Here is a 15,147-nt window from a genome sequence, read left to right as displayed (position 1 = left end):
CAGACCTGCTCTGTGCTGGAAGACTTCCTGCAAGCGACCATGGTGTTAATTTAGAAGATGGCATTCTTCCCAAACAGTCATTATTAAACCAATAACCCTACGTTACCTCCAGCATCAAGGGGCAACGTGCTGTCGGAGGCAAGACAGAACAAAGGTCCTGGCTCTAGTAACTGCAAAAGGGCTTAGGGGCTGTTCTCTTCAGGGAAGGGAGGGAGGGAGATGCAGCCTGGCCAAACTCCAGTGCCTGTGGTTTTAAAGATCCTCACTTGAGTTGCATTGTGTTGATGTGCAGCGTTAAAGAGCTGCCACTTCTGCACCCATGCCTGGCCGAGTTACAGGAACTATTTTCAGCCTCTCTCTGCCAGAAGTGACATCTCTCATGGCTTTTATAGTGGAAAGGGTGCGTGTTTGTAATCAGCTTGGAAAATCTGTTTCTGAGCTTAATTCTAAAGCCTCGTCTTTGCTACAGAAACAACTGTACTCAGTAATACAGCTTTCCCTCCCTTTAGCAGCATTGGGAATGATTTGCCGTCCTGGGAAATTGGTCACAGCATAAGCCCGCAGGGTTTTGCAACATCAGTGTTTGATGTCTTCAGTTTTAAGCGCTGAACACACTGTACAAGCACAAGTGGACAGTCTGAACCGGCAACTCTTCTGCAGTGCTAAAATTGCCAATCATTCAGGGAACCCTGCAAGCTAATCAGTAGTTCGTGCAGCAATTTCATCAATTCACAGTCAGAGGCAAGGGGTTAATGCCAAGGTTACAAACACTACAGAATTTGTTTCAATTCTTTCAATACTGGTCATCTTAAGGATCACCTTGCATGTTCCTACACCAAACTTGCTTGAGAAAACATTTTATTTAAATGCCTTCACAAAATGTCTTTCTGAACAAAGAGACCACCCAGGCTCTGCAAGGGTAAGGATGTCAACCACCAGCCAAAGCTGAGGCAGACCAGCCATAAATGCGTTGCACCATGGTTGCAGATGGCCCTGCCATCATTGGAGAATCCAACGTTTTGCATTCTATCTGTAACTAGACTGATGCTACCTGCCCCTCAGAGCTCTTTTCAAAGGAATTCCAAACTTCAGTGCTCCCAAGCTGCTTGGGACGCAACATGCCCGTGCAGAAGTCTGTCTCAGTCTGTACTTCTGCACGCAAATACATTAATACGGTTCTAAGCATTTAGTTTGGCCTAAACTGAGCATCAGCAGTTGCTGCCAGGCTAAGGTTCTAGCTGTGTTTCTTCAACAGGGAAGACGATTAAGGAAACAGCCTGCCTAAAGAAGCTGGAATCTCCACCACTGTGTAACCCGTTCCTACATTTTACCAAACATCTGGCAGGAATAAATTAGGGAACCTTATTTTGCATGGGGCAGGGTGGCAGGCTTAAAGACATTTTGAGGCATCTTCTAGTCCTGCCTATGATAGTTTGCTGGATCAAATCGTTCTGGGATCACATATTAGAAACGCGTTGATAGGGCTCAGCCATGCAGCTAATGACAAGACTGCCTGTGCCTCTTGAATCTTTCTACATGACCTCGTTTCCACAGGATTTGTGTTTTTCACAATCATTCATGCATTTTACCTTCATTAAAGAATCCCCAGCTTATAGACAGGAAATTTAAATCTTTTTAATCCCCTTTTCCCCAGGTGAGGAGAAGGCTGTGCCAAAACCAAAAGTAGGTCTCAAGTCACGGATTCAGCCTCCCTCCTTGCTTTGGACTGAAGAGCAATGCCATGCTCCATGTCATCTTCAAGGCCAGTGGTGGCACAAGCAATAATCCCATCGCACTGGGCAACAGCAGCCCAGATAAACTACTCTCAACCCACTGCCACCGTGCCCAACTGCTCCGCCATCAACAATGGGATGCCTCGGCAAATTTGAGGTTTTTGTTCTCATCTTTAGCACCCTCACGGGTTCACATCCCACAGACCTGACAGAAGTCTCATCTTTGATGTCCACAATGAGCTGCAGAAGAGTTAGGACTCAGGACTGTCTCAGTCCTGACTCAGGACTGTCAGGTTCCTGCACAGCTCCCTATCTTGACAACCAAGAGGTCTGAAAGCCAAAGTCTGCTCCTGCAAGATGTCAGGATGATGGTCAACACCACAGCTGTAGGAACACCTCATTTGTTTGACCTGCCTTTAGGTAAAAGAATCAGAGTCCAGCCCATTGCCTTCACATAACCGTACACCACTAATTTCTGTGTACATTCATGGAAACACAATATACAGAACAGCTATTTCTGTAAGATTTTTATTAAGAATTTTTATTCACAAAGTGAATCCCCCATAACCAGACGTGACTTACAGTGTCCGGGCTTCCCCATTTGCTACCAGGGAGGGCACCTCAGGACTGCAAAGCCATTTACTTAGCGGCAGAGAGCCTTTCATGAGTGTCAGCAACCTCCCTTGCACCAAGAGACCTGATGGCTGCTCAGGACAGCCACAGCTGTACTTGCATCACAGGAAGCATCTTCCAAAAGGCATCTTCCAATTTATTGGGAAATTAAAGGATCTTTGCAGAAATATGTTACAGTGACAGGAGCAAACAGAACGGGCAATTTCCTACTTCCTTTCATTTGAATGAATACAGTCATTTCTCTTCTGGGACCCTGCATATATTCTGCAAAACTCCGTTAGCCAAATAAAAACAGTGGCAGGTCATTTAGATTACGTAAATTAGGAAAAAAAAAAAAAAGAAAAAACCTTATCCTGAAGTACTGTATTCTAGTTAGGAACCATACCTACAGGACGCAGAACAGCAACTCATACCTCTTCCTTATTATAGGCATTACAGAACAAGTTCGGTGCAAAATACTTGAAATCAGAGATTTTACTATGCAAACACACTTTTCCCCCCATTAAAAAAAAATAGATTAGAGGAAGATATAAACATCTTATTTATTAAATCAAATAGAAATGCAAAATATACTTCACATGCCTTACATGGAAAAGAGATGAACTTCCAAGACTTTAAAGCAAGACTGTGTCAGTTGACACACAGGAAATAGGAACATTATAAACAGTCACAAAGAGAAGGAAGGACTTAGGGGGAGGCGACATGGGGACGATGGGCAATTCCTCCCCACTCTGAGAAAGCTCTCCTAAAAACAAGAATGGAGTTTATGCTAAGCAAGCATCACAAGCCTGAAATTAACTTTAACACATACTTATTTTGGAGGAAGTCGTCTAAAGAAGTACAATTGGCTAATAACTAGTCAAAACAGTGGTCTAAATTATGTATACCATACTCATATGAAGTGGACATGGGTTTATTTTTTGAACATCAGTAGGGACAGTAGGAGAATCGGAAACACCAAAAAAAGCTTTTAAAAGCTGGATCAACCCACAGCCGCATTCTGTGCGACTCTACTATTAAAATAAGAAAAAAAGATGAAAAATAGAACTATTTTTCTAAATATTTTAATTACTTTGTCATCCTCCAACTCTTCCTCCCTCCTACACACAATTTCTTGGAAGCTGAAATAACACTCAACAGCAAATACAAAGTATACATCAATAGTATATTCCACAGTTTTTCTAAAGAGTCAATAGTCCAGCAATTTTAAAGTGATCTATGTGCAAAAAATAAACACATGAAGGAGTTTCTTAAAAAAAAAAAAAAATCCGCTGCAGCCTTAAATTCTACTTAAAAAAATTTTTCTGAGGATTAGCACTAAATTTCCCAGTGGAGGACAGATCAGTAACTGCAAGTATTCTGCCAGACCTGTGACTTGGTGTTGCAGAACTGTCAACATCCCAAGTTTACTACCTGCTGGCAAGTAGCAAACAGACTATATCCCCCAAAGAAGCAGGAAAACCACTATTCATAGACCGGTCTTCTGAAATACATGCCACACGGTGCAGGTATGTATTCAGAGACTGCTACCTACAGCTGAGAACAGTCCTCCCAGCACGACTAACAGTAAATGATTAACAATAAAATGTGCAAGATTCGTAAGAGCAGTATTTGAAATGTTCCCGACTGCTCAATGCCCCTAGGCCTAAACTATCCCCTCATTAATAGTGGTGTAAGTCAGGGCAGCTCTGGTGAAGTTACAGTAGAAATCGCTGTGCATGAGGATTTCTGTGTGAGAACAGTGCCTTGAACGACAGACTAGTTCAGTCCTGACCGCACTACAATAGGGAATTGTGTTTAAACCATGAGTAATCATGTAATCATCTCCCAGCATAGTACTTCTTTTCTGCACATATGGAATGTAAATGGCCAAGATTTACAACTGATGATTTCGCAGATTTAATGGATTGTATTTCTTTAATGGTTCTGGCAATGCAAATTCAGTTAAAAAAACACCACCAAAAAAAAAAAATAAATCCCACGCTCACTACTGTCTGCTTTTTTCTTTATTTGATGATTTATCTGGCACACGGTTAGGGTTCTCTAACAGCGCGTAAGTGTTCAAAAACATCAAATTGTTTGGACTGGGGTGGGGGAGAAGGATGGTCTTTTGGTTAAAGTCCAGGTGTGGAAGACACACCACAACAGGCGATAAAGCTACATTACATTTGGGTAAATCATAACTCTTATGTCTGTGTCATTAGTCTAGAAAATGGAGCAGACACCATAGTCCCTAAGCAAGGGCTGTGAAACAAAACAATCACCAACTTGTAAAATGCCTTGAGTTTCCCAGATGAAAACTGGGAAGAGGAACAAAACATGAGCAGTAAAGTCACTTGGTGTTTAATGGCTTTCAAAGTCATCTTGCAAAACAGTTCCAATATCCCCCACTTGAAAGCCAAGTGGCAGTATTCTCCCTTTTACCACCCACCGCTGCGTGGGACAGAGGAAGCTGGGGGAGAGACTAGCTGCGGGAATGTGACCAGTCTTTGCCAGTGTGAAGGAGTAGCACACTAAACCACAGAAAAAGTCTCACCCAAAACCATGAGGCCTTGAGGATGAAGGATGAAGGCAAACACACTTGGCCTGATGCAAACCACATACCTTAAATGCAGGAAAATGGTGGTTCTGGTGCAGTTCAAAGCACAGCCAAACTGGTTTCGTTTGCTGAGGATGGCTGAACGCTAACACACATCCACATGTGTTTCTAGTGCTGTTAGAACCATACCATATACAACATTTAACCTTGCTTTCCCCCCCACCCCCCGTAATGCACTAAAGTAAATCCAGACCTTAAAGAATAACTTGCATAGTAAGAAAAGGTCATCAATTTAATCATTTACTTTAAGCAGGCAAGCAAATTTGTAAACATTCAAAAGCGGCAGCATCCAAGTTACAAACAATTTAAGGAAAAAAGAATTGAGATTATTAAGGTTCTTTATCCTCTCAAAAATTTTGGAAAGAATCTTTTAAAACACTGCAAACATTGAACGCTCGGTTACACCTCTTCTAATCCTGCTAGTAGTCCTGCCTTCCAAGGAATTCTGCTTTCTAAAACGCATGGTCTCACAATTGCCATACTTTTTAGCATTTGCTGTTTGGAAGTCAGCTACCAGAGCATTTCACCTCAGCCTAAATCCCGTTAGCAAAGGGAATGCTTGTGTCTTGATTCAACACCTCTTTAACTTCTGGGGGCAAAGCATCAAAGAGGTGATCTTCCACCAAGAGCCCGTTTTTCCTGAGAAGCTGACACTGCCCCAGTGTGGCTGGCAGACGGTCCAAGCAGTTTCCCTTCAGTTCCAGATGAGTCAGCTGCAACAGTTGACTAACTTTATCTGGGATTGAGGTAATACAGTTTTGTCCCAGACACAAAGTCCTCAATTTAACACATTTAAACAACTGTTTTGGCAAAACGTCGACTTTGTTTCCCGTGATGTGAAAATGCTGCAGATTTTGAAGCAAACCTATTTCCACTGGAATCAATGCGATTGAGTTGTAGCTTACATCTAAACACCTAAGTTTCTGTAAACTGAACACTGCGGCAGGTAAGGACTCGAGTTTGTTATTGGAGAGATAAAGAGACTCCAAATTCTTTATGTGGGTAATGGAGGAAGGAATGTTGACTATTTTATTGTGCCACAGCTTTAAACAAGTCAATCTTTTTAAGTGCTGGAAACTGATGATTTCTTCAATTGTGCGTATGCTATTTGACTTTAAATCCAGTTCCTGTAAGTTAGAGAGGCTGAAGATGGCGTGGGGAATTCTTTCCAGTTCACAGTTCTGCAGTTCCAACTCCGCAACATTAGTCATTTTCTTAAGGCTGTTGAGTACCACAAGCTTAGTGCCGTCATTATGAATGACTAGTTTTGTCAGATGTGGCGCCACATCTGTGATATTGGGGGGAATTTTGGTCAAATTGCTTTTCACATGGAGAATCTTAAGGTGTCTCAACTCTCTGAGAGAGTCGAGCCCTATCATTTTATTGTTTTCAGAGTTCAAATTGCCTATCAAGTACAATTCACGGAGGGTTTTGAGCAAATACACCCACGCAGGAATTTCTGCAACATCTGTGAATTTCACATGAAGGCATCTCAAGTGGTCCCGGAGGAAGCTGAAGGCAGTCTGCTCGACCTTCGCAGGGCAGTGGCACAGATGAAGCTCCTGAAGATTCGTCATCTGGGAAATTTTCGCTGGGATTTTCGCTTCAGGAATCAGCTCCAGCTTCAACACCTCCAGATCCGTCAGATCAAACACTGCATCAGGGACCCCCGACAGCATAAAGAGATGCAATTCTTGCTTGTCCTGGGCATTGCGGGAAACGTGTTGCCGCAGCTTTTCAAAAGTCCATTCATGGTTTAAACTAATTTCCCGTAGTTTGTTCTCACTTACCTCTGACAAAAAGACACCAAATCGCTTAGAATACAGCTGGTCGTACTGATCTACCATATGCAGGAGAAATGCAAAATCATTTTTGACATCAGGGATATCACTGAAGCTACTCTCTTCTCTGACCTTTTCAAAGGAATATTCTTTTAAAGGTATTCGGAACAGCCAGAAAAGCGTGTAGAGGCAGATGAAACCGTAGACACAAATGAGGGAAATATAGCTGATAAGCAGCTTCTTCAACATGTAAGCCATGTTGTGCGTACATTCAAACTGTGTGTAGCCAATCAGGTGTTCCACTTTCGGTTTGCAGATGTGTTCAAAACTAATGGTGTTGACAAAGTTTGCAGTATAGCAGAGAATAAATATGAACTTGACAGTCTTGATGACAGTCTGGCCAACGTAGAGCTTGTAAATCAGATCGCTGTCCTCCACGTGAGCCCGGAACTTACGGACTTTCTCAAACAGCGCTTTGGCTTGTTCGCCATCTTTCTTATCTAAAATAGTGACGCTGGGAACCTCGATCATCGGCTTGTCAGCTGAAAATTTGAAGCCAGACTTTGTTATCATGGGAGTGCTGGCACTTGGGCTTCCTTCATCACTGCTAGTGGAAACATACTTGGGCAGGGACTGGGCACCAGTTAACCTCTGTTTGTTCTCCTCTGAGTCCTCACATGCCGTTTCAGACAATGCTTTTGTAGTCCAAGGGGACTCAAAGCACTTCCCTAATATAGACACAAAATGCTCAATTTTTGAGCAAGTCTTGGGATACTTGAACCAAAAATTGCTACTGACTATTAAAATGATAGTATGGATGAGAACAAGATAGGGAAAATACTTTGAATACCAAGGAAGAGCCAAATGATAGCACATCTGGTTAATGAACACGTATTGCTGAAAATCCAAATTTGTTTTACGGCCTGAAGAATCTTTCCGCTCCTTCTTCAGCTCCTGGCCTGATTCAGTGGGTTGATACTGAGAAGAGGTAGCTCTGCTCAGAGGTATGTCAGGTGTTACAGTAGGGGCACTTCCAAAGGAAACCGTTCTCATTGATGCTTCTTCTCCTTGACCAGTGGTTGTTTCAACAGTGGTAAAGTCAGCCTTCCCTGATGTGCTGGGTTGTGCTTTTGAATTTACAGTAGACTGCAAAACTGGCAAGCAGACCACCTGGTCTTTGGTCAGCTGCATGGTTCCAGCAAAAATGGCAACCATTAACATCACAACAGCTAGATAATCCATAAATACATCCCACCATGGTTTCAAGATACGGTAAGTTGGCTGGATGTCATTGAGCGATGCAACTTCTGCAAGGGTAAACATTCCTACAAGAAAACAAAGACAAAAATCAGTATTGTTGACTGGTAAGCAGGTTATTTTACTGTTTTTTTAACAATCACACCGTGACATACAGATCCTCAGAAGGTTCCAGTTTTCCTTATGTTTTGTTGCCTGTCACACATTGTCCATCATTTCACTCAACTCAATCCTCATCTCAAAGGATATGTTCTGAAATGATGCATTACTCCAGCATCAAAACAGAAGTCTTCTCACTTCATCTCACATCATATTTATGTATCTTTGCCACTTCACAGTGCAAGCACTAAGGCCTGCTCTGTGCAACTGAAATATCTGAAAGGTAAAGTGCTGTAGCTGATCTGTATTAATAACACGAATAGCAACAATTGAGTACGCTGCACAAAATCTGATTCTGTAAGAATAACTGCTTCAGTCCGAACACATGAAATCCAGCACTAACATTATTTTGTAGTACCTTGCATTTAAACAAAATAGCATTTGTTAAATGCTTTGCACCTTCCTCGTGACTCGCACAGCACATTTTAGGTCTCTTGTTACATTATGAGCAAGTTCTCTCATTTTTTTTCATCTAACACAATAACAGTCAATGTCTCCCACTCCTTGCTACTGAGCATCGACATCGCTTGCCAGATTGATTGGCTCCTTTACCTTAAGTACCACTGCACAAGTGAAAGTCTTGCTGTTACTATATGAATATTGGGCACAATTTTTTTAAATGTGTTTTGATGTTTTACAGTGAGAAATAGTTATTACCTATTTATTGGACCAAATGGTACTGTATAATTTTTTTCCCCAATTAATGAAGAAATAATCCTTCCTCAGAAAAATACAACTCAGCTAACCAAGAAAAAAAAAAAAACCACAACTCTCTTAGCATAATGGAGAAAATATTTTTTCATATTATCATCACAGCCTGGTGATGACAGGAAGCTGGTTAGTCCAGGTAGCACAGGAGCAGGCAGCGAGGCTTTCACTTCAACTTAAACATATTCACTGCCAGACAAAGTGGCAAACTGATCATGTGAGAATCCAAACCTCTTTGCAGCTTTGAATAGCTTGCTTTGCTTTTTGTCTTGACAAAATCTAGAGGGCTCAACTTATTGGCTTTTTAAAAAATAAGCTTCCTGTGCAAGCAGGATGTGGTAAAATCATCATTTTAGACGCTGAACTTGTGACCAAAATTTGCCGTTTCTGAAGTAAAATATGCAGCTTGTGTGCACACATGGAGAGGGGAAAGAGACGGGATGTATATTACCACACAGAGTGTGTCTCCCCTTGGTTGGGAGAAGAATGGCTTAGCAGAGCAGAAGGAGACCAAAGCAGACAGTATAAAGACGCATCAGATTTATTACTTTTTACTTGTAGCATACAAATTCGTATAGACCTGCACCTTACAAATCCGAGAGGACAGTGTCACAGGCCATGAATATACAACACGATCACTTGATCATTTCTAGCCACATTTCTCTGAAGAAGATAACAGACATTTCTATACTCGGAACTCAAGTATCAGCTGCTGCCTATATGGTCAAAGGCATGCATTAACCCCTCTCCTTCCTCACACCAGTGCAAGCAGCCCCCATCATCTCCATCTGTGGGGAAGGCCAGGGGTCACCATTGCAGAGCCCAGCACAGAGCTCACAATGAAAGTGTCTCTCCACCACAGGGAGGGAGGGATGCAGCCCCTGGCCTCCCACACTCTCCTCCCAGGAGCTCTTACCGGTTTTGCATACCTAGCCTGGGATTTGGTGAAGGCAGCCAGAGAGGAGAAGGCTTTATCTCAGTGCAGCACTCCTCTCCGTTGGTGCTCTTTGCACAGTTGCCAAAATGTAAAAGTTAAGGCTCAGTTACTCAGGGAATGGACAGGACCTCCCAGCTCTCACTTTCTATATTTTCCAGTGGACAATCATCAAATACTCCACCATCATCAGTAACACAAGCTGTGGGGGGTCTTACAGTTCTCTCAGCTCCACAGGAGCCTCCTCCCGGCAGCACGGTTCCGGAGCCTTTCCTCACATGCCTCCCCAGGGCTGTCGCTGCTGTGGGACGCGCTGAAGGACGGGGACCAGTTCCACGCCCCGCAGCTATCAAACCCTCACAGTGCTGAACTCGAAGTTAGCAACAAAATCCCATTTTCTTTAATGTCTCCCTGTGCATACCTAGACTGAGTCACAGCCTGACTGCCTGCCCTAGAAGTGCTACCTTTGACATTTAAATAACAACCCTGTGCAAAAGAATAGCATTAGTCATTTGTACTAATGTGAACAGATAGATATAGAAGGACCCTCCTTACTCCTAAGTACAACTGCCACCTGCCCAGGACAGCAGAACCACAAAAACAGCCACAGAGTTGGTTGGTCAGTGGTTGGTTGTTTTTTTCCTGCATGGATTTTTTTTTTTCCCCCCTTTCTTGGAAGCTGTTTGGAAGGGATGCTCTCACACATCTCCAGGCTGTTTTCCCTGTGGTCTCGCCCACAAGAACTTCTCCCCCGCTAGGTTACCAGTGCAATCGTTGGACAGGAGAGCACAGAGCCAAACACTTAGCAAGGACAAGTGCATGCTTACTACAGCTGTACCGCTGCACACAGAGCTCTGCGATCCGCTGGGAGGAGGCGGCAAGCGGGATGGGAAGGAGGAACGAGGTGACTGCCGTAACAAACATGGGGAGCTGCTACTGCTTGTTCCTCTGGGGCTAGCCTTTCCCTCAACTTTGTACTAGCTAATTACATGGGAAGTTACTTCATTGCGGTTTGGGGCACCACATGCAGAATTCCTTTCACAGAATGAAGGTGATTTTTGTGCTTCTGCCATGAGAACACGTGGATAAAGCACCAAAACCCAAGCGCTGCAGACATGGCTGCTCTAAGCAACGGAAATAATGGAAAAGAAATGAGAGAGCACAAAGTGGTTCCAGCCAGAGACTTAGAAAGAACAATAAAAAAAATTCAAAGCTAAAAATCACCTCCATGAGACCTCTGTCTTGCACGCACACAAAATGATTTAAAGAAAGGTTAAGAGACACAACAGAGCCTGTGTAATCCTCTTTGTGAGGCTGTAGGCAGGGTGGCGTAACAGGAGCTTTACACCGAGAAGTACCACATTCAACACTCTGAACATGCCTTTTCTTTCAAGTTACTGATACTCACAGAAGAACTGCTGTTTTGGCAGAGATTAGCAGTTATAAAACACACAAAAAAAACCCCTCTGTGGCATTACTGTCTAATACTGAGTCTCATAAAAGAGAGGCAGACCTTTTTCTAGCTAGAAAAACCTCAATTCCAGGAGACGAAAACAGGTTTCTGTCCTCCTATGCCTGAAATATTTAAATGCTCCCAGTCTTAAAAAACAAAATGAAAAACTATAAGCCTACACACAGTATAAGACGCATTGTGACTGACAAGCTGCGAAAAAATGTGATATTTTCTCCCTTAAATCTTTCATTACATCTATTGGTGTTTGATTTTACTAAACTAATAACCATAGAAATTCACTTTTATTTTATTTTTGCAGATACTTAGAAGTCAAACTATTAAGAGGTACTCAGAACAACAGGTCTCTACAGTATTGTAATGTTTTGGGGTTTTCTTTACTGCAAGGTTAAATTTAGACTATTTGAAGCTTTCAACACCTGCTTTTAAAGTCCACAATACGACTTGGAGTAAGTAGACAGTATTTTCATCACTAATTTTCACCTCCTTTTAAGGGTACCAGATTGTGGTGGGGTTTCATGATAAACTGCAGAAATGACACTGTAGTAAGGACAAAAGGAAAGAAAAAGAGAAAGAAAAAAAGAGATGTAAATGTCATTCTGTGTCTGGCAGGCAGAGCCTGCAGCTCCCTGCCATAGGCGGTCTCCCCTCAAGACCAGTCCATGTCCTATTCACAACCTGGTGCAAAAAAAGAGCCTGTATGCAGGTAGCTCAAACTGAAGAACAAAGTACTATGCAGCTGAAAAGCCAAAACCTCTGATTTCTCATGGTGAAAACATGCGTTTCTTTCAGCCTTTTTCAGGCCTCTCAAGGCACCTAATGGACCTTGAAGCTGAGCAGAACATGGGGTTTTGACACACTGAGATCTAGACCCAAACTAGAAACCTGTGGTTTTTGAAGAGAAGTAATTTTTAATTCCCAATATGGAATTTCAGGACATAGTCTCCTTTTTATAATAGCATATTTTAGTTCAGTTTTAATAAGCACGGATTTTAATTCAAGCTTATTACAGTATGATATTTAGGGCTGCACAGCTACACAAAATAAGGAAGACCTTTAATTTTAGCAACTAATCCTTTCATTAGTCTTAAAGAAAAGCTGTAATAGAAACAGCTCAGAATGTGATTATCCTGGTGAATTTTTCTGGCAAATTTCAGACTATAAATGCTGAAATACAAAGTGGACATATTGGGGTCATTTCCTAAGAAACTGTTCAGGCTTAAATACAGAAGTTAGAGGAAAAGGATGCAACAGATTGGTATGTCACTAATGTTTATTTACATCCTACTTCTTCCTGTACTTACTGATAAAAACTTCATCTGTCTGCCCCTGTAATTCACTGGCTCTCCTGTTTCAAAAGCATATTTAAAGTTAAAGCAAATTCAAAGTTAAAACAAACAAATAAAAACAGAATCGTAGCACATGAACCTCTCATTTTACTTTCAGGTTCCCAAGACTCTGAACAAGCCCACTTTGTTTCGGGAAACAAAAAGATTCTTGAGTTAGCCTTGTCACCACAACTGGTCAAGCATTTCCTAAAAAAAACCCCATTTCTAGTTGAAAAGAAAAAGTGCAACCATGAACAAATTGTCTTCTCCCTTCCCACAGGAAATTAAGGAGAAGAAAAGTTTTCCCATAACTAAAGGGCTTTGCAAGCTTGCTTTTGATGAAGTGATCATAGGTTTAAATTTATTTCCACTGTATATTTTACTCTCTCTTTCCACCAACCATTTCTGCTTGCTATGTTTTTCTACTGCTGCAACATCCTATCTGCAATATCTGCAATTAGACCTTAATGTGATATGAACGGATTATGAGATTCCTCCTAGCCAGGATGCTGCAAATACCAATTCTTGCACAGACAATCTGCAAAGATCAAAGATATGGCACCATCCTTTTTTTTTCCCCTTCCCCACAGAACCAAGTATAAGGAGCCCCAGAGCCCTTGTAAAATAATGCATAAAGGCATTCAGAAAAGAGCCTATGAATGAATTTATGCATTCTGAGCATACAGACACATTCATCACCTTCATTAGTTATTCAGTTTCTGAGATTAAGAGAAGTTTAAAACAAACTGAAGGAGGTTTAACCAAAACACCAATAGGCTTTGGGATATAGTAACAGAGGGAAATTGTCCCTGCTGCTGTAGCTGGGAATATTGCAGCTATTCCAAGCCTGGTTTGCACGTCCAAGTATGTTGGCTGAGGCACTGCCTCTGGATAGCTGTAGAGAAGCAGCAGCCCATTTGAAAAGGGGGAGTTAACTCTCTGCTGCCTTATTCCACTGGAAATTATTGTGCTCTGCTCTACCTGATCCAACTCAAGTTACGAAACCAGTTTAAGGTACAACTGTGACCACAGCTTCTCTTCTCAAACATCCTGCAAATGAAACCTCCAAATTCAGCTGAGCGTGGATTTGTGCATTGAATATCCCTATTGCCTGAAAAGCCCAGGAAACATTCCACAATAAAATACAACATAGGTATTTGTAAAGGTGTGTTTTTCTACTATATGAAATGTTTTTCTACTTCTTCAGTGACGGAAGGTCTTGCAGAACGTTAACACGAGAATGCAAGGACTACAGTGCTGCTTATGGTATCAGATACTTCCTGATTAGCGCTTTTGTCTCAGAAGATCAGAAACAGATTTAACATAACCTGCATGGAAGAAGATTCCCATTACTTTTTTCCACCGAGTTAGAATTACAAGAATTCCCACTCACTATTTCTTCCTTAAACATCGGACAGTGAACAAATCTACCAGTTTTAGATCAATCTGCAAGATCTGAGTTAGTTTATTTTTGTTTGGCTACCCCTTGACTGAGCAAACTGTTATTGGTTTGGCCTATTGGATATTTCAGGCTAAGCAAATTTCTATGGGATAGGATATTTATCTGTACGACTTGACTTTCTTAAAATTAATTGCATGTCACACTGAAGGTAGTATTTTAGAGATGGTGTACCACAAGATGCTCTGTGGGTGTAATGGATGATAACTGAATAAGGAGAAAGCAACAAACACAAACCTGAAAGAAGATTTCCTGTAGAGAAAAACATTCCAACTAAAGAACAAGAGTTCCACAATAGCTTTTAAGTATAACTAAATCTCATTATATAAATATATATGGAAAAATATGATACTGTTATTTGATAACATACTTACATGATTAAGAAGGATTAAGTAGCGCCACTCATAAACTCATTATTTGAGGGAGAAAAAACAACAAAAAACCCACCACCACAACTAACCCATCTCCCCAACTCCCCCATACCACTGCCCAAATTGCACAGCGATTATTTTTGGACTTTCCCTCAAAGGGAATATATAATCTCTGATAGAGACTGTAAATCAATTCCCCATCTAAGCAATTGTCATCTTTATGAACAACATTGACCTGACTGACAGTAATTCAGTAAACAAAAAAATTACCAAAATTTAATTTCTCTCAGACTGCATAGAGAAATATTAGGCTTCAGTAAGCTGAAGACAAAAATAAGATTCTTGATTTATATAACCAATGCCAAGTTAGTACTCATTTATAAAAATTAAATCTATAAAAAACTTTTTTCTTTATTTAAATCTTCAAAAATTCTGCCCTTCAAAGCTGGGCTTTTTCAGGTTGTATAACACTCTAACCTACTTTTGGATCCTGCTATTTAAGTGTTTACACTGAATCTTCCTTGTTTACCAGCTCTTTGAAGGTCTAGTGCTATACACCACTCCTACACAGATGGTTTTGTAATCAATGTGATATTTAAAAAGCAGTATTAGTGGCCATAATTTCCCTAACAATAAACTCTAGAACCATATCTCATTCCTGCCTGCTGTAAATGACCGGAGAAGTCTGTTTAAGGATTACTTTCATGACAGGAG

At 41.4% G+C, this 15,147-nt stretch overlaps 1 protein-coding gene across 10 annotated transcripts in view; it reads right to left on the bottom strand.

The window, feature by feature from the left end:
- Positions 1-2,280: 2,280 nt before the first annotated feature.
- LRRC8D (leucine rich repeat containing 8 VRAC subunit D) overlaps positions 2,281-15,147 on the bottom strand; it is a 70,100-nt gene continuing 57,233 nt past the window's right edge. For all 10 annotated transcript variants that reach the window (XM_063343852.1, XM_063343856.1, XM_063343854.1 and 7 more), the window contains one exon: positions 2,281-8,071. In XM_063343852.1, the coding sequence (XP_063199922.1) occupies positions 5,499-8,069 (2,571 nt within the window). In that variant the 5' untranslated portion in view covers positions 8,070-8,071 and the 3' untranslated portion in view covers positions 2,281-5,498. The remainder of the gene's footprint in view (positions 8,072-15,147) is intronic.

This window comes from Chroicocephalus ridibundus, chromosome 8 (assembly GCF_963924245.1).
Source record: "Chroicocephalus ridibundus chromosome 8, bChrRid1.1, whole genome shotgun sequence".
Classification (NCBI taxonomy): Eukaryota; Metazoa; Chordata; class Aves; order Charadriiformes; family Laridae; genus Chroicocephalus; species Chroicocephalus ridibundus.
Note: the sequence above shows the minus strand (reverse complement) of the source record. Positions and strands in the feature narration are given on the sequence as shown.